This window comes from Syngnathus floridae, chromosome 3, assembly GCF_059516105.1.
Source record: "Syngnathus floridae isolate MCC-2025c chromosome 3, RoL_Sflo_1.0, whole genome shotgun sequence".
Taxonomy (NCBI): Eukaryota; Metazoa; Chordata; class Actinopteri; order Syngnathiformes; family Syngnathidae; genus Syngnathus; species Syngnathus floridae.
Genome location: NC_142415.1, coordinates 2,674,784 through 2,697,704, shown reverse-complemented (window position 1 = coordinate 2,697,704; position 22,921 = coordinate 2,674,784). Strand labels below are relative to the sequence as shown.

The 22,921-nt window shown below is 45.0% G+C and overlaps 1 protein-coding gene across 3 annotated transcripts; it reads right to left on the bottom strand.

Annotated features, from left to right (window-relative positions):
• Positions 1-6,299: 6,299 nt before the first annotated feature.
• Positions 6,300-21,853, bottom strand: mesd (mesoderm development LRP chaperone). Of its 3 annotated transcripts, none has more exons than XM_088371492.1 (4): positions 21,661-21,853; positions 17,688-17,768; positions 6,892-7,124; positions 6,300-6,789 (listed from the first exon to the last, which is right to left on the bottom strand). In XM_088371492.1, exons 1-4 carry the CDS (start codon positions 21,814-21,816, stop codon positions 6,531-6,533), a joined length of 729 nt encoding a protein of 242 aa, XP_088227618.1. In that variant the 5' UTR covers positions 21,817-21,853; the 3' UTR covers positions 6,300-6,530. The 3 variants fall into 3 exon arrangements, with proteins under 3 accessions (XP_088227618.1, XP_088227619.1, XP_088227620.1); XM_088371493.1 differs by lacking the exon at positions 21,661-21,853 and adding an exon at positions 20,704-20,805; XM_088371494.1 differs by lacking the exon at positions 17,688-17,768 and having other exon boundaries at positions 21,661-21,850.
• Between the last annotated feature and the right edge of the window lie 1,068 nt (positions 21,854-22,921).

Below are 22,921 nucleotides of genomic sequence, written 5' to 3'. Positions count from 1 at the left end.
CAAACAATGCAGGATGCTCAAGGACATTGATGCATCACCTGTTTGCGACTAATCTTAACCTGTAAAGTTATTAAGGTTTACTTTAAGGAAGTGTTTCCCTTTTCCTCACCTCTGTCACCAGGTGTTTGGGAGTTAAAACTCTGCTCTCATTTTCAGATACCCCTCACTGTGTTGCCGTTTTGATTACTTTATTTGGATGTACCATATTTTTCGGACTATAAGTCGCGGTTTTTTTCCATAGTTTCGGTGGGGGGGCGACTTACACTGAGGAGCGACTTATATGTGAATTTTTTCACAAATTTTCAAAATTCCCAAAAAAAAAAAAAAAGAAGTGAAACCGCGATAAACGAACCGCGATGTAGCAAGGGATTATTGTAATTTGAATTTCAAATGACGTCAGCGGCGCGGCGCGGCAGTTGTTTACATAAAGGACAAAGATTCAATCAAGAAGATGACGAAGGCGCCCACGTGCTACCAGCATCCTTATCGGCTTTGTTTGTAAGGAGGATGAAGAGTTTGAAAGATTTAATGATTTGGAGTGACACAGATGGTTTGATAATATTATTGCTCATATCATAGTTCTTTGATATATAATTTATATATCGTTATATGGGCCTGTGGAATATTTTGAAGTGCAAGCGCTGTCAGCAGCGCGCACCCGGACGGCATTGTTGACATAAAGGACGATCGATGGATTTAATGATTTGGAGTGACACTGATGATTTGATAATATTATTGTTTATATAATAGTTATTTGATGTATAATTTATATATCGTTATATGGCCCTGTGGAATATTTTGAAGTGCAACCGCCGTCAGCAGCGCGCAGGCCGGCATTGTTGACATAAAGAACGATCGATGGATTTAATGAATTGGAATAACACAGATGGTTTTATAAACGTGTTATTTATGTAATAGTTATTTGAATAACTCTGAATGTTACGTCAGGCCCGTTCTCAGCTCTTTGTTTGTGTTTATGTCACGTTAGCATACCTATCGTTTAGCCTGTTGTTGCTCGTTCATGTATGTTCTTGGTGTTGGATTTTGTCGAATAAATTCCCCCCAAAATGCGACTTATACTCCGGAGCGACTTATATATGTTTTTTTTTTCACATTATTGTGCATTTTATGGCTAATGCGACCTATATTCCGGAGCCACTTTTAGTCAGAAAAATACGCTGTTATTATTATTATTAACAAGTTTGTGCTAAAGTAAGTGAAAAATACAGTACTATCCAATTTAGAATGTCATTCTTGTTTTTATTTCACTTTATAAGTAACACATTTTTTATATCCAATTTAGAATGTCAAACTTGTTTTTTTCACTTTATAAGTATCCATCCATCCATCTTCTTCCGCTTATCCGGTCGGATTGTTTGCCATTTGATGTGATTTCGCCTCATAAGATAAACATCTTTCATTAATCTGACCTGCAGGCACTGAAGTGATGGAGACTGTTATTCATAATAACAGTGTCGTATTTTATGAGAATCACTGATCGCAGTTTTTTGGTGACATTTTTTTTTTTAATGCTGTTAATAAAAGCATTTGTTTTCAAAAAGCCTTTTTTGAATATCCATGCTTTACTACCTACTAAAGGCCAAAACCTTTTGTGCAATGACTTTTACATGTCGTTTATATTACTTCACACAAACACTACATCCATCTGCTCCTGGTTCAGCCCCCCGGTCCAAATTTAGAACCCAATTCGGCCCGCAAGTCAAAAGGTTTGCCCATCCCTGGGCTAGAGCATACACACACGTACACATACACATACACATTCACACACACACACACACACACACACACACACACACACACACACACACACTAAAACTACCGTATTTTTCGCTCCATAAGGCGCAATGGATTATAAGGCGCACCCTCATTGAATTTTTTATTTTAGAAATTATTTCATATATAGGGCGCACCGGATTAAAAGGCGCATAAAATGGAAGCTATACTGCAACAAACTGAGGTTGACTAGGGTTGCGGTATGCATCCACTAGCCAATAACCAATGAGCCCTCAGTAAACAATCGTGTTTCTCAAACTATCTCCTATAAAAGTGATCGGAACCGACTAAAGTTCGATCTAACACATTGGTACTGCTTACTTATGTTTCCCTTCCATATCGATCCGTAAATTTACTCGAAACATTAATGGAGCAGCCTATTTTGAAATGAAATAGCCTCGTGCGTATAGCAGCTATCATTATAGCATTAGCCACCCGTAAACTCCCACGAGACTCAGCTCGCAGACTCCCATGAGCCTCAGCAAAGTGTCATGGCGGCCCCCGGTAAATAATCACGTTTCTCAAACTCTCTCCCATAAATGTGATCGGAACCGACTGAAGACTGATTTAACACATTGGTGCTGCTTATTTATGACTCCGTTGGATATTGATCCGTAAACTAGTGATGGGTCAGGCGACACCGATGAGTCGGCGCATGTGGTGAGCTCATAAAGTGAAGCCCCGTGTCGGTGCGCGTACCGCTTTTAAAAAAAGTCACGTGACCGAACGAGCAGCAGTATAGTCTGTCAAGGAAGCACGCCAAAGGTCCGTTAAAGGAAGCGCATTGTCAACGGGTTGGATCTGCTAAAACAATATCTGATCTTTTGCGGTCCCCAAGGCAGAGACTGGGACAATCTAAAGACCCACTACACTGCACTCCAGCCTCATCTGTGTCGTGTGAGTGGCTGTTTTAAATGGCGGGAGAAATTGTGTCCAAAAAAACGCAACAGGCTTACTTTTAAGACATTGGAAAAACGTACTCTTTTTAATAAAATTTGTAAAACACAAATCCCAGTGTCCAAGCACCTCTTACATGTTCACATAATAATGTAATAATAATAATGACTGTAACAAAGAAATAAAATATATTTTAAATTTAAATACAGTGGAGCCTTGGTTTTCGACCACAATCCGTTCCAGAAGGCTGTTCGAGAAGTGAATCGTTCAAATTCCAAATCATGTTTCCCCATTACAAATAATGGAAAAAAATGTAATCCGTCCCAAGCCCAAAAAAAAACCCGCCTTTTGTAAGCATTTTTTCATCTGCACATTTTTGTCCGATCGTGCAACTGCAGCGCACCGCCGAACGCGCAACCGTAGCGTGTCGCCGACCGCGCAACTGCACCACGCTGGTCGCATTATTGTGACAGAGCAGTCAAAGTCAAAGTCAAAGTCAAAGTCAAAGTCAGCTTTATTGTCAATTTCTCCACATGCCAAAGACACACAAAGAAACCGAAATGTCGTTCCCCCCTATCCCACGGTGACAAGACATGGCTCACAACAGACAAACAGTAAACAAGTATAACAAAAGCGTGCTGAATAAATAATGAATAAATAACACAACAATAAATAAATAAACAATTAATTAAGAGGAGCGTAAAAACGCGTACAGCAGACATTCCCGAAAATAGCGCAACAGTGCCGCACGCTACGCAGAAGGGGGTAGCGAGTTCAGGGCCCTAACAGCCTGAAGAAAGAAGCTGTTGGCGAGTCTGGTGGTGCGGGAGCGCAGGCTCCTGTACCTCTTCCCAGAGGGCAGAAGGTCAAACAAGGAGTGAGCCGGGTGACTCACATCTCTGGCAATCGAGGTTGCCTTGCGGGCGAGATGGGAGGTGTAAATGTCCTTCAGGGAGGGAAGCGAAGCACCAATAATCTTACCAGCCGTATTCACTATGCGCTGCAGGGCCTTCAAGTTCTGTTCAGTGCAGTTACCACCCCAGACAGCGATGCAACTGGTGAGGACGCTCTCAATGGTGCCACGGTAGAATGTAGACAGGACTGCCTGAGGAGCACATGCACGCCTGAGCTTCCGCAGGAAATACAGGCGGCGCTGAGCTTTCTTTGCCAGTGACGAGGTGTTCGCGGACCAGGAGAGGTCCTCACTGATGTGCACCCCCAGGAACTTGGTGCAGCTCACCCTCTCCACCACAGCACCGTCGATGATCAGCGGCAGGTGTGTTGTGTGACCCTTCCGGAAGTCCACAATGATTTCCTTGGTCTTACTGACGTTCAGCAGGAGGTTGTTGTCCCTGCACCACGTGGTCAGAAGGTCAACTTCCGACCTGTACCGAGTCTCGTCGCCCTTCGTGATGAGACCCACCAGAGTCGTGTCGTCAGCAAACTTCACTATGCGGTTGTCGCTGTAGGTCGCAGTGCAGTCATGCGTCAGCAGGGTGAAGAGCAATGGACTGAGCACGCAGCCCTGGGGGGCCCCCGTGCTCAGCGTGATGCTGGCGGAGACTTTGTCGCCAACACGCACCACCTGAGGCCTCTGACAGAGGAAGTCCAGTATCCAGTTGCAGAGGGAGGTACTGAGGCCCAGCTCGTCGAGTTTGGAGATGAGTCGCTGCGGCACAATGGTGTTGAAGACAGAGCTGAAGTCCACAAACAGCAACCTCACATATGAGTCCTTCCTCTCCAGGTGGGTGAGGGCCGAGTGGAGGGCAGAGCAGATGGCATCCTCAGAGGACCGCTTGGCACGGTACGCAAACTGGAAAGGGTCAATGGTGGGGGGGAGAACGGACTTGATGTGCTCCATGACCAGCACTGCCTCCGCGCTTGCCCCTCTTCTGCTTCCTCGCACACCGTTTCCGACGACTCCCAACCGGGGGAGGAATAGCGGGTGAGGTCGGCGACGGATCAGGACGTAGCAGTCCGAGCGCCTTTAATGTCGACGCTTCAAAGTCCAGAACGCCGCAAAACCCACTTCTGCCGATGTCAAGCAGAACCTGCCTGCTGTACTTGTAGCACGGACGAGACGAACACACAAGACTGTCGGACGAACACTCATTAGACGAACAAATCACCGTACTGACGGGACAGAGAGTGGCCGCTGCGTGTGCACGCGCCGCCATCTTGAAATCTTCAAGTCGCTGAAATTTAAAAAATATTTTAAAGTCCTGATGTACTTTCCAAAATTTAAGTGGAACTCAGTGCGCAGGGAGCTTAATTTTGTCCGATCGCGCAACTGCAGCGTACCGCCGACCGCGCAACCGTAGCGCGCCGCCGATCGCGCAACTGCACCGCGCTGGTGGCATTATTGTGACAGAGCGGTCGCTAAAAGTTAGAAAATATTTTTAAAATCCTAATGGACTTTCCAAAATTTAAGTGGACCTCAGTGCGCAGGGAGCTTAATTTGGTCCGATCGCGCAACCGCAGCGCGCCAGGCGCTCACTGTCGCATTGCTTTAGGAGCATCTTTGTGTTTTAGGATAGCTTTACTGCTCCCACTTGCTTCCTTTGGAGGCATGATTAGAGTTGATGCAATCCTCAGAGTAACGAGAACGTAATAACGAACGGAGTCAGTTGGCATGCGGGTCCTCTCGGCTCATCTCGCGAGGTTCGACAACCGAATTTCGTCCGACATCCGAAACAAAAACATCTCGAATTTTTTGTTCGAATACCGATTTGTTCGAGAACCGGGACATTCCAAAACCGAGGCTCCACTGTATATACAATATATATTATATTTTACAATATAGTAATATATAATTACTTAAATGAATTAATGTATATACTAGGTCATCAAATCAGTGTCAGTTGAGTCTGTCAACTACTATGCCTGTAGTATTTTTAAGGTCCAGCGGGTGTCAGCAGTCAGCGACACAGTATCGACAGTGTCGATACAGTTTGCCAATGTGTCGGGATGACACACGACGCCTCATGGACCCATCACTACCGTAAACGTACTCAAAAACATTAACGGAACAGCCTATTTTGAAATTAAATAGCCTCGCGGGTACAACAGCTATTCAGTGACGCCCCCTGACCACGGTTGCCGTAATGCTGGAAAGCAATGCGACCTTGTAATTTACTAGTCGTACTAAAACATCCTGAAACATTTTGGCAGAGCACTGTGTACAACCAGTATGGATCAACAGATTTATCAACTGATCCATATATAAGGCGCTCTGCATTATAAGGCGCACTGTGGTTTTTTGAGTAAATTTTAAGTTTTTAAGTGCGCCTAATAGTGCGGAAAATACGGTAAGCACAAACAAACACAACGACTGAGTTTGCCCGTTAATGATTGGATGTAAGGATTGGTTGAAAATTTCCCATCCCATTTGTCCTCTTACTTGACGTCACCTCTTGCCTTTATCCATATTCGTAATGGGATGCAATTTTACAGAGAAGATGCCACCCGCACTCTTACAAATGAAATACAAGTGGGGGGGAAAATAATGAATGGACCAAAATACAAAACAGAGCCAATGGAGGAAGGAACATACAAACAAAAACAAAACAGTCTATGTAATGAAAACTGAACAAAAAACATTTCACAACTTTTGTATTAAAAAAAATCATTTATTTTCATGAAGTGAAATTGAGAAATGTACAAGCTGTTTTTAACAACGCAGTAAATATTGATCAACAAATCATAAGTGGTAGTTCTCAGCATCCAAAGAAATTAATCCCGAAATGATTTATTCGTTCAACGATAAACGACCTCGAACTGAGACCTGCTCCTGTGGTCCTGCAGCCTCTCAGACAAATCAAAAGCCGACTGCCATTCTATCATAGCTCCTGTTTCCCACGGCTGGCTCTGTTACCTTCCAAATCTAGCTTGGTGCTCTCTGTCTTCTTTTTGCTCTTCTTCTTGGCAGTCACTTCATCCCCATGCTTGCCGTCTTTCTTGGCAGCCTTCCCAGGGAAGACCTGTCCTTCAACCGTGACGTCCAAGCAGCGCTCCTGGGTCAGCAGGAAATCTTTGACTTCCCAGGCTAAGCTGCCATCTCGCAACATGAATATCACCCTATTGGACCCCACCACAAACCTTCAGGGGGACACAGAGAACACGTGTACTGTTTTAATTTTATCAAGCAAAAATAAAAAGGAAATTGATAAAAAGTCAAACATGGTCAAATACGTGTCATACCTTTGGATGTCATAGTTTGCATTGAAGAGGCTGCCCTGCCACAGGCCTGTGATCTCCTCCGTCTCCTTCTCAGTGGGTTCCCCTGACACTGTAGCAAAGACCATCAGCGTGCGACCCTTCTTGGACATTTTCAGCAGATCCTCAGGTTTGGACTGGTCAACCTTGGAAAGGTCAATAGGAGGAGGAGCTCGCCGGTGCTCTGGAAGATCACCCTCCTCAATGTCATCATCTTTCTGTGTGCATAGGAGGAGAAATGTTGTAAGAAGCGGTATTATTTATTGCACTTGGTCTAATTCAAAGTCTGTGGACTGTGAAAATGTACCCTGTATTATCAAACTGTTTTAAAATAATGTTTCATTTTACTACACATTACTTACCATGGTGTTTTTTAATCCTGCGCACAAGCAAAACATTTTTAAGGAAAACTAATACCAAAACTGACTTTAAAAAACGAAAATGACTCTGAAATCTAATTAAAACTAACTAAATTTGAAATGAAAAAACTTAAAACTAAATGAAGACTAACTACCGTAATTTTTGGACTATAAGTCGCGTTTTTTTTTTCATAGTTTGGGTGGGGGGCGACTTATGTGAATTTTTTCAAAAATTTTCCCAAAATAAATTTAATACAATCCTCAAAGTAACGAAAATACAATTACTACAGATTCAGTCGGCATCCGGGCCGCGCGGTCGGGTTTTCTCGTGTCCTCCCGGCTCATCTTGTGAGGTTCGACCTCCGAATTTTGTTCAACAACCGAAGCATAAAAATCTCGAATTTTTTGTTCAAATTCCGATTTGTTCGAGAACCGGGACGTTCGGAAACCGAGGTTTGACTGTAAAATAAATAGATGCAGCTCACTGACAAGTGCCGCTATTTGAGCTAATTTTAGAACAGTCCTGCGGGCGACTCATGCAGACCTCACGGGCTACCTGGTGCCCGCGGGCACCGTGTTGGTGACCCCTGGTCTAGTTCATCTGATCCCTGCCTACAGACAGAAACTAAAAACTTCTAAGCCTGTGGTGAGGACTATCAGGAAGTGGACAGTGGAGTCAAGGCAGAACCTCCAAGCCTGCTTTGACTGCACCGATTGGAGAGTTTTCGAAGCTGCAGATTCAGACTTGCATGAAATCACTGACACTGTCACATCATACATCAGTTTTTGTGAGGATCTGTGTGTGCAGACTAAGACCTTCTGCACGTACAACAACGACAAACCTTGGTTTACACCGAACCTCAGGAGGCTGCGCAAAGTCAAGGAGGAGGCCTACAGGAGCGGCGACCGGGACCTGTTCAAGCAGAATAGAAACACACTGAACCGAGAGGTCAGGAAAGCCAGGAGGTGTTACGGGGAGAGCCTGGAGAGACACCTCTCTGCCAATCCTGATCCCTCAACAGTGTGGAAAGGCCTGCAGAGCATCACGGGCTTCAAGAAACGAACCCCCCGTCCTGTGGAGAGCCCAAGGCTCGCTAACCAGCTAAACAGGTTCTACTGCAGGTTTGATCGGTCCTCCCACACAACGGGACTTCCTGCAGCACAATCCACATACTCACCTCCCCCCACAACTGCTCTGTCCACACCTCCATCACCGTGGTCACCGACTCTCTCTCTTGCAGAGGCCGCGCCCGCACTCCAGATTCGCGAGGAGGAAGTGCGCCAGATGTTCCGAAGACAAAAGATCAGGAAGGCACCGGGCCCAGACGGCGTGTCACCTTCCTGCTTGAAAGTTTGCGCTGAGCAGCTGGCGCCCACCTTTGCACGGATCTTCAATCGTTCCCTGGAGCTGTGTGAGGTGCCCGCGTGCTTCAAGAGCTCCACCATCGTTCCAGTGGCCAAGAAGCCCGCCATCACAGGTCTGAATGACTATAGACCTGTTGCACTGACATCTGTGGTCATGAAATCTTTCGAGAGGTTAGTGCTGAACCACCTGAAGGATGTCACGGGCCCCCTGCTGGACCCCCTCCAGTTTGCCTACCGGGCAAACAGGTCGGTGGATGATGCGGTCAACATGGGTCTGCACTACATCCTGCAACACCTGGACACCCCAGGAAAGTACGCCAGGATCCTGTTTGTGGACTTCAGCTCGGCGTTCAACACCATCGCTCCTGACATCCTCCAACAGAAGCTCATCCAGCTCGCGGTGCCTGCCTCCACCTGTCAGTGGATCACCAGCTTCCTGACCAACAGGAGACAGCGTGTGAGGCTGGGGAGCATCACATCTGACACTCTGACTACCAACACTGGAGCCCCTCAGGGGTGCGTCCTCTCCCCACTGCTCTTCTCCCTCTACACCAACGATTTCTCCGCAAGTGACTCTTCTGTGAAGCTCCTGAAGTATGCAGACGACACCACTCTCATCGGACTGATCCAGAACGGTGATGAGACTGCATACAGACAGGAGGTGGAGCGGCTGGTCCACTGGTGCAGCCAAAACCACCTGGACCTGAACCCGCTCAAGACCGTGGAGATGACAGTGGACTTCAGGCGAGGCCCTTCACCACTTTCACCCCTCACTATCCGCAGTAATACTATTCTCTCATCAGACACCTTCAAGTTCCTGGGAACCACAATCTCTCGGGACCTGAAATGGACCGGCCACATAGACTCTGTCCGGAAGAAGGCCCAGCAGAGGCTGTACTTCCTGAGACAGCTCAAGAAGTTCAACCTGCCGCGGGAGCTGCTGAAGACCTTCTACACTGCCATCATCCAGTCTGTCCTCTGCACCTCCATCACTGTCTGGTTTGGATCGGCCTCCAAACAAGACAAGCACAGACTGCAACGGACAATAAGGACTGCAGAAAAGATAATTGGAATCAACCTCCCATCTATTCAAGACTTGTACCTGACCAGGACCAGGAAACGTGCAAGTAACATCTCAACAGACCCTTCGCACCCAGGTTGCAGCCTGTTTGAACTACTCCCCTCCGGACGCCGTTATGGAGCTCTGTACACTAAAACCAGCAGACACAGAGACAGCTTCTTCCCCCAGGCTGTCGCTCTGATGAACTCACACCACTCTTAGAGTCTCAGAGTCATTACTGTGCAATAACATCCTGCTTTCCACACCTTTTTTGTTTACACTGTTTGTACTATGTGTCCTCTCTGCATCCATTGCAGCCTGGTCATCCTAGAAGAGGGACCCTCCCATCTGTGGACTTTTCTCAAGGTTTCTCATTTCCCATAGCTGGAGTTTTGAGTTTTTCCTTGCCCTCTTGGGAGTTTAAGATCTGGGGATGTTTGAGAATATCTTTCGTTCTTCACATGTGCTGAGTGTTGTTGTTAGTCACCTAAATGTTGAACAGAGGCTGTGATTTACCGAAGTCAAATTCCTTGTTTGGCACGCTAAAACATGGCGAATAAAAAACTCTTGAATCTTGAATCTTGAATATACAGTAAAAGCTACAAAACAAACTGACAAGTAACTCGTTTTCAAATCAGACAAGTAAAAACTGGTCTAATATTTAAAAATAACATATTGTTGGAAGGGAAGACAATTTGCAATTTGAGTAATGACACTTGAATATGAAGCACAATTTGTCTTCGCGGGCCACATAAAATTATGTGCATCTGGCCCCGGGGCCTTGAGTTGGACACCTGTGCCTTATACAAAGGTAAAGTAGGATTAGAATTTGATAAAACTGATATGGACATCCACATATTCCATGAGAGTTTAAACTGCTTGCAATACTATTACAAATTAGTCAACACTTGTGTGATTGATTGATTTATTGATTGATTCATTCATTCATTCATTGAGTGATTCATTGAGTGATTCATTGAGTGACTGACTGAATGACTGAGTGACCGAATGGGCAATCGTTCGATGTCTGTCTGTCTATATGTACCGTATTTGCCGGTGTATTAGTCGACCTTTTTCGATCCAAAATCGACCGAAAAAAATCGACCTCGACTTATACACCGAGTCATAAAATTTAACTTCGTATTCATCGCTTCAAATGTGATGGTAACCAAGGCCGTTTCTCATGCATCTCATTGTGCGTGGGTGTGCGTCCGTCAGGCTCATCAAACAGCGAGAAACTGAATCATTATAAAGCGTTCGTCGCATTAACACGCATCCTCAGCAACAATTTCAAATATTCTCACCTCAATAACGGACATCGAAAGCCAGGCAGCGACGATGACTGCTGGGGGAAGTACTGGGTATTGAGCGAATGTGCGAGTCATCGCGCGTCAAGCAACGACAATAACTACCGGTACGTAAACATTCAATCGCCATGTCTAAATGAATGTCGTTGGCACTTAGAAAATATCCGCCAAACTTGGCCAGACTTCCAGGGGAAGAGGCCGAATTTTCACTTGTTCTGGCCGACCGGAGGAACCAGCCGAGGCGGACACTTTACGGCGGTTGAGTCGTTGGCACTTAGAAAATATTCGCCAAACTTGGCCAGACTTCCAGGGGAAGAGGCCGAATTTTCACTTGTGGTGGCCGACACGGGGAACCAGCCGAGGCGGACACTTTACGGCGGTAGAGTCATTCGCACTTTGAAAATATTTGCCAAACTTGGCCAGACTTCCAGGGGAAGAGGCCGAATTTTCACTTGTGGTGGCCGACATGGGGAACCAGCCGAGGCGGACACTTTACGGCGGTTGAGTCATTGACACTTAGAAAATATTCGCCAAACTTGGCCGGACTTCCAGGGGAAGAGGCCGAATTTTCACTTGTCAAGTCAAAGTCAAAGTCAAAGTCAGCTTTATTGTCAATTTCTCCACATGCCAAAGACACACAAAGAAACCGAAATTTCGTTCCCCCCTATCCCACGGTGACAAGACATGGCTCACAACAGACAAACAAGTAGACAAGTATAACAAAAGCGTGCTGAATAAATAATGAATCAATAACACAACAATAAATAAATAAATAAATAAGAGGAGCAGGAAAAAAAAAAGGAGCAAGTGCGCGTACAGCAGACATTCCCGAAAATAGCGCAACAGTGCCGCACGCTACGCAGAAGGGGGTAGCGAGTTCAGGGCCCTAACAGCCTGGAGAAAGAAGCTGTTGGCGAGTCTGGTGGTGCGGGAGCGCAGGCTCCTGTACCTCTTCCCAGAGGGCAGAAGGTCAAACAAAGAGTGAGCCGGGTGACTCACATCTCTGGCAATCGAGGTTGCCTTGCGGGCGAGATGGGAGGTGTAAATGTCCTTCAGGGAGGGGAGCGAAGCACCAATAATCTTACCAGCCGTATTCACTATGCGCTGCAGGGCCTTCAAGTTCTGTTCAGTGCAGTTACCACCCCAGACAGCGATGCAACTGGTGAGGACGCTCTCAATGGTGCCACGATAGAATGTAGACAGGACTGCCTGAGGAGCACATGCACGCCTGAGCTTCCGCAGGAAGTACAGGCGGCGCTGAGCTTTTTTTGCCAGTGACGAGGTGTTAGCGGACCAGGAGAGGTCCTCACTGATGTGCACCCCCAGGAACTTGGTGCAGCTCACCCTCTCCACCACAGCACCGTCGATGATCAGCGGCAGGTGTGTTGTGTGACCCTTCCGGAAGTCAACAATGATTTTTTTGGTCTTATTGACGTTCAGCAGGAGGTTGTTGTCCCTGCACCACGTGGTCAGAAGGTCAACTTCCGACCTGTACCGAGTCTCGTCGCCCTTCGTGATGAGACCCACCAGAGTCGTGTCGTCAGCAAACTTCACTATGCGGTTGGCGCTGTAGGTCGCAGTGCAGTCATGCGTCAGCAAGGTGAAGAGCAATGGACTGAGCACGCAGCCCTGGGGGGCCCCTGTGCTCAGCGTGATGCTGGCGGAGATTTTGTCGCCAACACGCACCACCTGAGGCCTCTGACAGAGGAAGTCCAGTACCCAGTTGCAGAGGGAGGTACTGAGGCCCAGCTCGTCGAGTTTGCAGATGAGACGCTGCGGCACAATGGTGTTGAAGGCAGAGCTGAAGTCCACAAACAGCAACCTCACATATGAGTCCTTTCTCTCCAGGTGGGTGAGGGCCGAGTGGAGGGCAGAGCAGATGGCATCCTCAGAGGACCGCTTGGCACGGTACGCAAACTGGAAAGGGTCAATGGTGGGGGGGAGAACGGACTTGATGTGCTCCATGACCAGCCGCTCAAAGCACTTCATGATGATGGGCGTCAGTGCCAGAGGGCGGTAGTCATTGAAGCAGGACGGTGCAGGTTTCTTCGGCACAGGTACGATGGTGGCAGCCTTGAAACACGAGGGGACGATGGCCTGCTGCAGGGAAACGTTAAAGATGTCCGTGAAGACACCCGAGAGCTCCCCAGCGCAGTCCTTCAGCGCTCGACCCGGGATGTTGTCAGGGCCCGCCGCCTTACGGGTGTCAATAGCGGCAAGCGCCCTCCTCACACCGTCGGCAGAGAGGCGCAGGGGCTGCTCGTGTGGGGGGGGGAGCGGTCTTCAGCGGGCAAGTGCTGTTCTGGGCGTCGAAGCGAGCAAAGAAGCGGTTCAGATCGTTCAGTAGACGGACGTCGCCCTCACAGCTCCTCGGCGCGGGCTTGTAGTCCGTGATGGTCTGAATGCCCCGCCAAAGGCTACGTGCGTCCTTGCTGTCCTTGAAGTGGGTGGAGACCTTGCAAGAGAACGCCTTCTTCGCTTCTTTGATGCCTCGGGACAGGTCGGCCCTCGCTGTCCTCAAGCCAGCCTCATCCTCCGCTCTGAAAGCCTTGTCCCTGGCCCTCAACAGTCCGAGGACAGCCCCCGTCAGCCACGGCTTCCAGTTCGCGCGAGTGACGACGGATTTCGAGCAAGTCACATCATTGATGCACTTCGTGATGTAAGAGGTAACAGTGTCAGTATACTCCTCTATGTCCGTCCAATCGTTGTAGGTGGCTGCCTGCTTAAACAAGTCAGTGGAGTCGGAGCAGTCACGAAGTGCATCGGAGGCACCCTCAGGCCACACACGAACCTGCCTCCGAACCGGCCTGGATGCCTTTACCAATTGTCTGTATGGTAAAGGCATCCAGGCCGGTGGTCGACACGGGGAACCAGCCGAGGCGGACACTTCACGGCGGTTGAGTCGTTCGCACTTTGAAAATATTCGCCAAACTTGGCCAGACTTCCAGGGGAAGAGGCCGAATTTTCACTTGTTCTGGCCGACATGGGGAACCAGCCGAGGCGGACTCTTTATGGCGCAAGAGCCGTTGGCACTTAGAAAATATTCACCAAACGCTCTCGATGGGACAGAAGACGACCTTATCTGGGAAGAGGAGGAGGAATCTGAGGATAGAGAAGACCAAGAAGATGCCCTTTATGACGACAAACTAAACGAAAACGAATGGAACGAGCTTTTCGGAAATAGCGACGATGAAGACGAATTTTGAACTCTATGTACCAGCAATCACTTTATAATTATAATTTGTTGTTTCTTAACTAAAAATAAACCAGTTTCTAAGAGTGTTCATTGTTGTTAGTCTCTTCGGCGCGTAATATCACAGGGTCATGAAGTAAATAATATTTAAAATGGCGTATAGATCGCTCGCTACAAACTCGTGAATTTGAACACATTTCGTCAATAAATTTCGCATATTTCTGATTGAATTTTGAAGTTTAATATAATGCAACAATTGAGCTCGACTTATACAAAGGATATATCATAAAATCGTAAATTTCCGTCGAATTTTAGGGGGTCGACTTATACACCGAGTCGACTTATACACCGGCAAATACGGTATGTATATATGTATGTATGTATTTCGTTATTTGTTTATGTATTTTTCTCTCACATTTTCTTTCTCATCTTCCACTTCTTTCGGCTGCTCTTGTTAGGGGCCGCAACTGCAGAGCAATCGTTTCCATATCTTTCTGTCCTGTCACACCAATCATCTGCATGTCCTGCAACATCTTCATCTCTGCCACACTGTCCATTATTTTGGCCAGTAGAGATTTCCAAGCCTCGCTTCTAACATTCTTTCCCATAACTTCATGCTTTGCTTAATCAACATAACACCTCTGTAGCTGCTACAGTTCTGCGCATCGCCGTGGCCTGAAATAAAAAATAGGAGTCAGCACCTTTCCAGGAATCTTCTCGCTTTTTAAGAATCTCCCCTGCCATCTCTGCTTGATAGTTCCATGCTGTCACTGGAATGTCGTCTAGGCCAATTGCCTTTCCACTCTCCATCTTGCACAAATGTCTGGGTATGAATTTTATCTATATTTATTTTTCTCACTCATTGGCGGCCCCACAGAGGGATTTGATGCGGCTCCACAGAGGGACGTGGTGTGCTAACAGAGGGACCCTGGTGGTATCAATGGTTTTGGTGACCTCAGTTAAACTGGTCAACAGAGGGAGTGAAGGAATGGGGTTGAAATACAAAAAGCCCTGCCTAGCTACAAAAACAGATATGCTCAAACCTCATTGAATTAAGTACATAAGCAGACAAGTACAGTGGGGGAAATAAGTATTTGACCCCTTGCTGATTTTGCAGGTTTGCCCACTTACAAAGAATGCAACGATCTACTATTTTAATCATATGTACATTCTAACAGTGAGAGACAGAATCCCAAAGAAAATTCCAGAAATTCACATCATATGAATTTATAAAAATTGATAACCGTCTGATGAGAAAAAACAAGTATTTGAACCCCTGGACAAACAGCAAGTATTCTGGCTACTACAAGCCAGTTATTCTTTCTTTAAGACACAGCCCCAATCCCAACCAATTATCTACATCAAATACACCTGCCTCACCTCGTTACCTGTATAAAAGACACCTGTCAACACCCAAACAACCAGCATCCAACATCACCACCATGGGCAAGACCAAAGAGCTTTCTACGGACATCAGGGACAAGATTGTTGATCTGCACAAGGCTGGGATGGGCTACAAGAGAATCGGAAAGCAACTTGGAGAGAAAAGATCAACTGTCGGTGCAGTTATCAGGAAATGAAAGAAGCACCACACCACCGAATCATCCCAAAACCACAAGAGTGAATCAACTGAAGGCAGCTGGGACCACAGTTACAAAAGAAACGGTTGGTAACACACTACGCCGTCATGGATTGAAAGCCTGCCGCGCACGCAAGGTCCCCCTGCTCAAGAAGAAACATGTACAGGCCCGCATGAAGTTCGCCATTCAGCACCTGGACGACTCAGAAGAGGCCTGGAATAAGGTGATGTGGTCAGATGAGACCAAAATAGAAGTTTTTGGCCTCAACTCAACTCGTCGTGTTTGGAGGCCAAAGAACACCGAGTACAACCCAAAGAATACCATCCCCACCGTCAAGCATGGTGGTGGCAACATCATGCTTTGGGGGTGCTTTTCAGCCAAGGAGACGGGACAACTCCATCGTATTGAGGGGAGGATGGACGGGGCCATGTATCGTAGAATTCTGGACCAACATCTCCTTCCCTCAGTGAGAGAGCTGAAGATGGGTCGAGGATGGGTGTTTCAGCACGACAACGATCCTAAGCACACCGCTAAAGCAACAAGAGAGTGGCTGAAGAAGAAGCACATCAAGGTTCTGGAGTGGCCTAGCTAATCTCCAGACCTGAATCCAACTGAAAATCTTTGGAGGGAGCTTAAAATTCGAGTTGCCAGGCGACAACCTCGGAACCTGAATGATTTGGAGGCTGTCTGCAGGGAGGAGTGGGCCAACATCCCTGCCAAAATGTGCACAAAGCTTGTCACCAACTATAAAAACCGTTTGACATCTGTGCTGGCCAATAATGGCTTTTCTACAAAATATTAACATGCTGTTTGTCCAGGGGTTCAAATACTTGTTTTTCCTCATCAGACGGTTATCAATTTTTATAAATTCATATGATGTGATTTTCTGGAATTTTCTTTGGGATTCCGTCTTTCACTGTTAGAATGTACATATGATTAAAATTATAGATCGTTGCATTCTTTGCAAGTGGGCAAACCTGCAAAATCAGCAAGGGGTCAAATACTTATTTCCCCCACTGTATATTCACATATTAAATCAATAAAAGAAACATTTTAAGCATACCTACACGCCAAATCAATAAAGAAGACATAACTAGACATTTTTGATAAGTGGTAATGACTTATAACTTTATGATCTGATATATATTTCTGAGCACTTTAAAATAACAAATGTTTTTTGATATATTGCCTGAATAGCTTAATGACCCTTAAGGAACTGTTTAATGCATGCCTGATGATTTTCTAAATCACGGACACTGCCAAAGTCGTCTAAAAATGTTCAGTACTTGATTGTATCTTATGTTTTGACTAATGCTAGACGCCAGTTTTCGATTACTACTGAACGTTCTGGACAGAGGGAACTATTTTGCCTAACAAAGAAAAGATATGGTTGAAAGCATGATTAAACTAAGAATATGATGACGTAAGCAAGTACATGGAGTATCAAAAGAACAAACAAAAAAAAACATGGTAAGTGGTGAGTACACACTTTGCATAGTCAGGGAACATCAATAAATTGATGATGTCGCAGCCAAAAACTCACATAATTCCGTACAAAATGACAAAATTGAAAGAATGATGAATGGATGAGGTGCGACAGTGTATGTGCAAGAATGGAGGAGAATGTTTACAGCAAGGTCATTTGGAGAGAAAACCAGCAAAGGTGCCATAGGGAGAAAGCCAGGAGGAAAACAGCCAAGGTGATCGCCAAGGCCGAATGATAGGATGAAAAACACCAGCCCCCACACACATTGAATCGCCCATAATCAGCACCCAACCCCACGGAACCAGCTCTCACCGAACCAGCACCCACTTCCATGGAATCAAACTCTACTGCGAACTTGCCCCACCCCAAAGACTCATCACCCATCAAACTCGGCCCACAATGTACAACTGAATATAAGCTGACCAAAGAACCTTGAACGTTGCCTTTCTGAATGGAGACTTTCTGCTCTTGAGCATGGTCGCACGAAGGGCCCAGCGCTGTATTGTACTTTCCTGAAAACAGAGCTTTCTTAACAAGAATTGTGATTGAACTCAACCAACCTGTGTAAGTCTAATTTCTGCTTCAGTGTCTTAGCATTTTCCTAAATCTGAAGAAATCAAACGAGCACGCAGTGAGCAAATTGGATAACAGGTGATTGGCAATGGCTTTTGCCATGAGGCGCAGATAGCGCGCTCCCTAAATTGTGGACAAAATCCAACAACGTTATTGTGCATTTTATGGCTAATGCGACCTATATTCCGGAGCGACTTTTATTCCGAAAATTACGGTATAATTAAAATTCCAAAATTATAATAATCCTGCTCTGGAAGTGATTGTTTATTTTACGTTAAATTTGTAATAAATTAAAAACAAAGTACCAGGTTTCCAAACCTACGCATTGGAGATTTCAAAATTGTATCCTTTGTCCAGAACCTAATTTTCACACTTCTTTAGTAATTTGTGACATTTGAGGAAATAGATGTGCAATTTATGATGTGCTAAAGCAGTTTATTTTCACTTATAACGATTGAATGCAATCTCAGAATTTTCTGAAGGAATGTAAATGCTATTCAGTACCCTTACAAAAAATATTTTTTAGCTTAACAATGTTAAATACAGATTTAACAATTAATCTTTTTTATCATTATTACACATATATTCAGAATAATTATACAGGACTGTCTCAGAAAATAAGAATACAGTGGAGCCTCGGTTTTCGAACACAATCCGTTCCAGAACGCTGTTCGAGAAGTGAATCGTTCGAATTCCAAATCATATTTACCCATTACAAATAATGAAAACAAAACAAAACACTAATCCGTTCCAAGCCCAAAAAACCCCCGCCTTTTTTAAGCATTTTTTCATTTGTGCATTTTTGTCCAATCGCGCAACGGCAGCGTACCGCCGAACGCGCAACCGGAGCGCGTCGCCGACTGCAGAACTGCACCGCGCTGCTCGCATTATTGTGACAGAGCCGTCGCTGAAATTTAGAAAATATTTTTAAAGTCCTGATGTACTTTCCAAAATTTAAGTGGACATCAGTGCGCAGGGAGCTTAATTTTGTCCGATCGCACAACTGCAGCGCAACGCCGATCGCGCAACCGTTGCGCGCCGCCGACCGCGCAACTGCACCGCGCTGGTCGCATCATTGTGACAGAGCGGTCGCTGAAATTTAGAAAATATTTTTAAAGTCCTAATGTACTTTCCAAAATTCAAGTGGGTCCTCAGTGCGCAGGGAGCTTAATTTGGTCCGATCGCTCAACCGCAGCGCGCCGGGCGCTCAGTGTCGCATTGCATTAGAAGCGTCTTTGTGTTTTAGGATGGCTTTACTGCTCCCACTTGCTTCCTTTGGAGGCATGATTAGAGTTGATGCAATCCTCAGACTAACGAGAACGTAATAACGAACGGAGTCAGTTGGCATGCGGGTCCTCTCGGCTCATCTCGCGAGGTAGGTTCGACAACCGAATTTCGTCCAACATCCGAAGCAAAAAAATCTAGAATTTTTTGTTCGAATACCGATTTGTTCGAGAACCGGGACGTTCGAAAACCGAGGCTCCATTGTATTGTGATAAAGTTCTTCATTTTCTGTAATGCAATCTAAAAACCAAAAACTTCATACATTCTGGATTCATTACAAATCAACTGAAATATTGCAAGCCTTTTATTATTTTAATATTGCTGATTATGGCATACATCTTAAGAAAACTCAAATATCCTATCTCAAAATATTAGAATATTTCCTCAGACCAGGTTAAAAAAAATTAAAACAGCTGTATGCCATAATCAGCAATATCAAAATAATAAAAGGCTTGCAATATTTCAGTTGATTTGTAATGAATCCAGAATGTATGACATTTTTGGTTTTTTAATTGCATTACAGAAAATAAAGAACTTCATCACAATATTCAAATTTTCTGTGACAGATGATGCAAGCTCTTAGGCTGGCAATGTTCTACAGTTTACATTGACCGGGCGGTGGCATAAAATTGTCACCATCATTCACTTAATTATTCAGAAGCATCCTAGTCATCAAGTGTTACAATTATCAAATAAAGACAATGATGAAATCACTCGTTTTAAATTCACAAATTTCTGTTGGTGAATTTAAACAAATCTGACAGTCAGTGTTAGGGTTTTCAGGTTAGTTTGAGCCTATGATTATGTTGGAATGTAACCTGTAATAATTAAACTCGCTTGTCCTGTCTTAACAAAAGTAGTAGAACAAAGTGCTAAGATCTTTTGAACTGATTGACTAGCTGCAGAGGAAGCAATCAAAGTGTTTTGTTCACACAACATCGTGAAGGACCCCCTGCTGTGCTTTGATCAGCCAGGGGCTTCGGCCATTTGTCTACTCTGACCCCCACTCTCAACCCCCACTCTGTTCCTCCTAATAAATATGCCCTTGCAGGAAGGAGACTTTTCAGACTTCGTTCTGGAGCGAGTGAACTCTCCACCTGCAGGTGTCCAAAAGGACTTACTTGTCTCCCGTGTGGTTCTTGCAAAATAAGTTGGAGTGAGCAAATCTCTAACAGTCAGGTTGCTGATTGCTAACCTAACAAGGGACCTATAAATTAATTTGAAACTATGTTTAATTTACAGAAACTAGAGATGTATGAAACGTACACAGTGGTACCTCTACTTACGAACTTTTCGAGATACGAACCGCAACTTCGCATTTTTCTTTTTTTGCATCCACTTATGAACCAAATTCTGACTTCCGAACCGGTGCCCCAAAAGCCTGCCCACCCACCCTGTCTCCTTTACTCAGCCATTCCCTCTTCGTCTCAGCGCGTTAGCAGTGTAAAAAGCAAGTAGTGCAGTCGAGTATGTTGCCTAAGTCTATTGTGATGAAACTCAAAATCCTAAAGAAGCAAGGCGAAGGTATGCGTATCGTCGAGCATGCTCGGTGTTGTGCCAAAATAGGAACCCCGTGAAAACTGGTATCACCTGCCACGGGTGTGCGTACGCATTGAGTGAAAAGCAGAAGCCGTTGCCGTGCGGCAAACTGTACCAGCGTGTTTTCAATAAAAACATGAATACACTTTTGGTTCCTTATCTTGTTTCTTTTTCGGTTCTCCCTCGCTTATTGCGCGAGGTGCGTTCAATGACCATTCACACAGTCGGAAAATTCAAAATTATACCTAAAAGCAATGAAGCAATTTACTAGCCTGACTTTTTCTATTCTTATCGGGGGTATTTTATTTAAGTGTAGAAAATTAGACCTAGTTGCCCCCCTTTCCAAGCAAAAAGAGGTAAAAAAAATGGAGTGATATTTATTTATTTTTATAAAGATTTGAAAAAACAAAAATTAAACTGTTGTTTTTATCTTCTGAGTCTTTTACATAGAGTAAAAGGGTAAGTTTGACTTTTGGAATAGTGTGACATTATTTCCTTTATTTTGATTCCTATGGGAAACGTTGCTTCTACTTACACACTTTTCGACTTACAAACCCGATCGCGGAACGAAACAAGTTCCTAAGTAGAGGTACCACTGGACAATATCAGGTCCACCAATATAATTGTCTTTTCCATATAATTTGCAATACTTTTCCGGACCTGGAAAATTATTGAAATCAAATTCCACACTTTGGTGCACTTTCGTACTTGCAGAGGAAGCCCGCGATAGCAATGGTTGGTCCGAAATCTGTACCATACATGCATAAACATTTGATATAATTTGAGGATCACCATCCCACTGATACTTATGTTTGGCAAGGGAACTTTGTCACAGTCGATCCAACGACGGCTAAATCACACCCAAGGGTAAATTTGAGGATGACGTTAATGTGTCTGAATATCGATAGTGACTATTTGGACATTTGAAAACGTGTACTGTAGCTATTTTGTTAAACATACGCTATGCTAATAATGATCAAATGAATGAAAAGTAGCATGTTGCAGTACCTCCCACTGCTCAAGAAGACGAGCCATATCTGCATCATTGTAATCTCTTATGTCCTTATTTTTCTTAGGTTTATCTTTACTGCCAGCCGCTAAAGAATGAAGCAAACAAGTACAAAAGAGGAGCGCTGCATATTTCCACCGAAAGGCAGACGCCATGTTGGCATATGGTCCCAGCTGATTGGCTGCGGCTTTTGCCGGTCACAAGACAGTGGGACACGTCTCAGCGGTAAAATTCCACGGGAAACAAAAACATTATCTGGGGTACTTTCAAAATAAAAATATATCGTCACCGGAGATGTACTGTGCAAATCTCAATGTACTAGGACACACACGTACAAGCCGTTAGTAAATTAAATTAGCTTGTCTTTATATGATTGTAAAAGTTCGAGCCAAAAAAAGCACATTAATTAAGATGAATACAAGCAGGTGGATTTTTCCGCATAATTGATCTTCCACAAATGCAAAATCATTCGGATTATTATTGACCAGCGGGGGTGCATAGAACAGATTATTGTAAAAAAAACTTTTGACTTTATTTTCTCTATAAACCTCCTCACATTGACTCAGTTGTGTCAAACAGATACCCTCTTATCAGGAAAAGGGAATAGGGTCTTCCAGATGTGACACATACACAAAACAAGGGCGTCCAGAAGACATCTTAACCAGATGCCCCGAACCATCACATTTGAGTCCTCCCAATGCAGAGGAGCAGCCACCATGATGAACGTCATAGAAAACTCCGTTCTCATCTTCGTTACCTTGTTCAACTCGTGACCATAAGAGTTGAATGTAGATGCTTAAGCTAAATAAGACAACAAAATGCGACTATCTTTATTCGCTTTTCAAATTCCTCATGTCTGAATTGACAGAGTTCATCATTGGACATTTTTTTCGTTTTCCTACACTGTTGGATTTGCAGGAAGCAAGTTGGAAATGTTTTCCTCTTATAACCGACAATAACTGGCGTTCCTACATTGTTAAAGTTTTGTAACTGTCATTGAAAGTGGAGTGCGCCAACAATTCCCATAGAAATAACGCCGGTTGCGCAAAAACAGAAGTGCCTCCCACATGCAAAGGATCATGAAGTGTCGGAAGAGGTGGATCGAATAACAGTGTCAGTGTGTGTGTGTGTGTGTGTGTGTGTGTGTGTGTGTGTGTGTGTGTGTGTGTGTGTGTGTGTGTGTGTGTGTGTGTGTGTGTGTGTGTGTGTGTGTGTGTGTGCGCGCGCGCGCGCGCACGTGTGTGCGTGTGGGGGGTGCGT

Coding starts and splice junctions, on each gene's coding strand:
- mesd (XM_088371492.1), bottom strand. CDS start 21,816: ATGGCGTCTGCCTTTCGGTGGAAATATGCAGCGCTCCTCTTTTGTACT. Junction 7,125..17,687: donor TCAGAAAGGCAACGTTCAAG/GTTCTTTGGTCA, acceptor CTATGCACACAG/AAAGATGATGACATTGAGGA. Junction 6,790..6,891: donor GCAAACTATGACATCCAAAG/GTATGACACGTA, acceptor GTCCCCCTGAAG/GTTTGTGGTGGGGTCCAATA.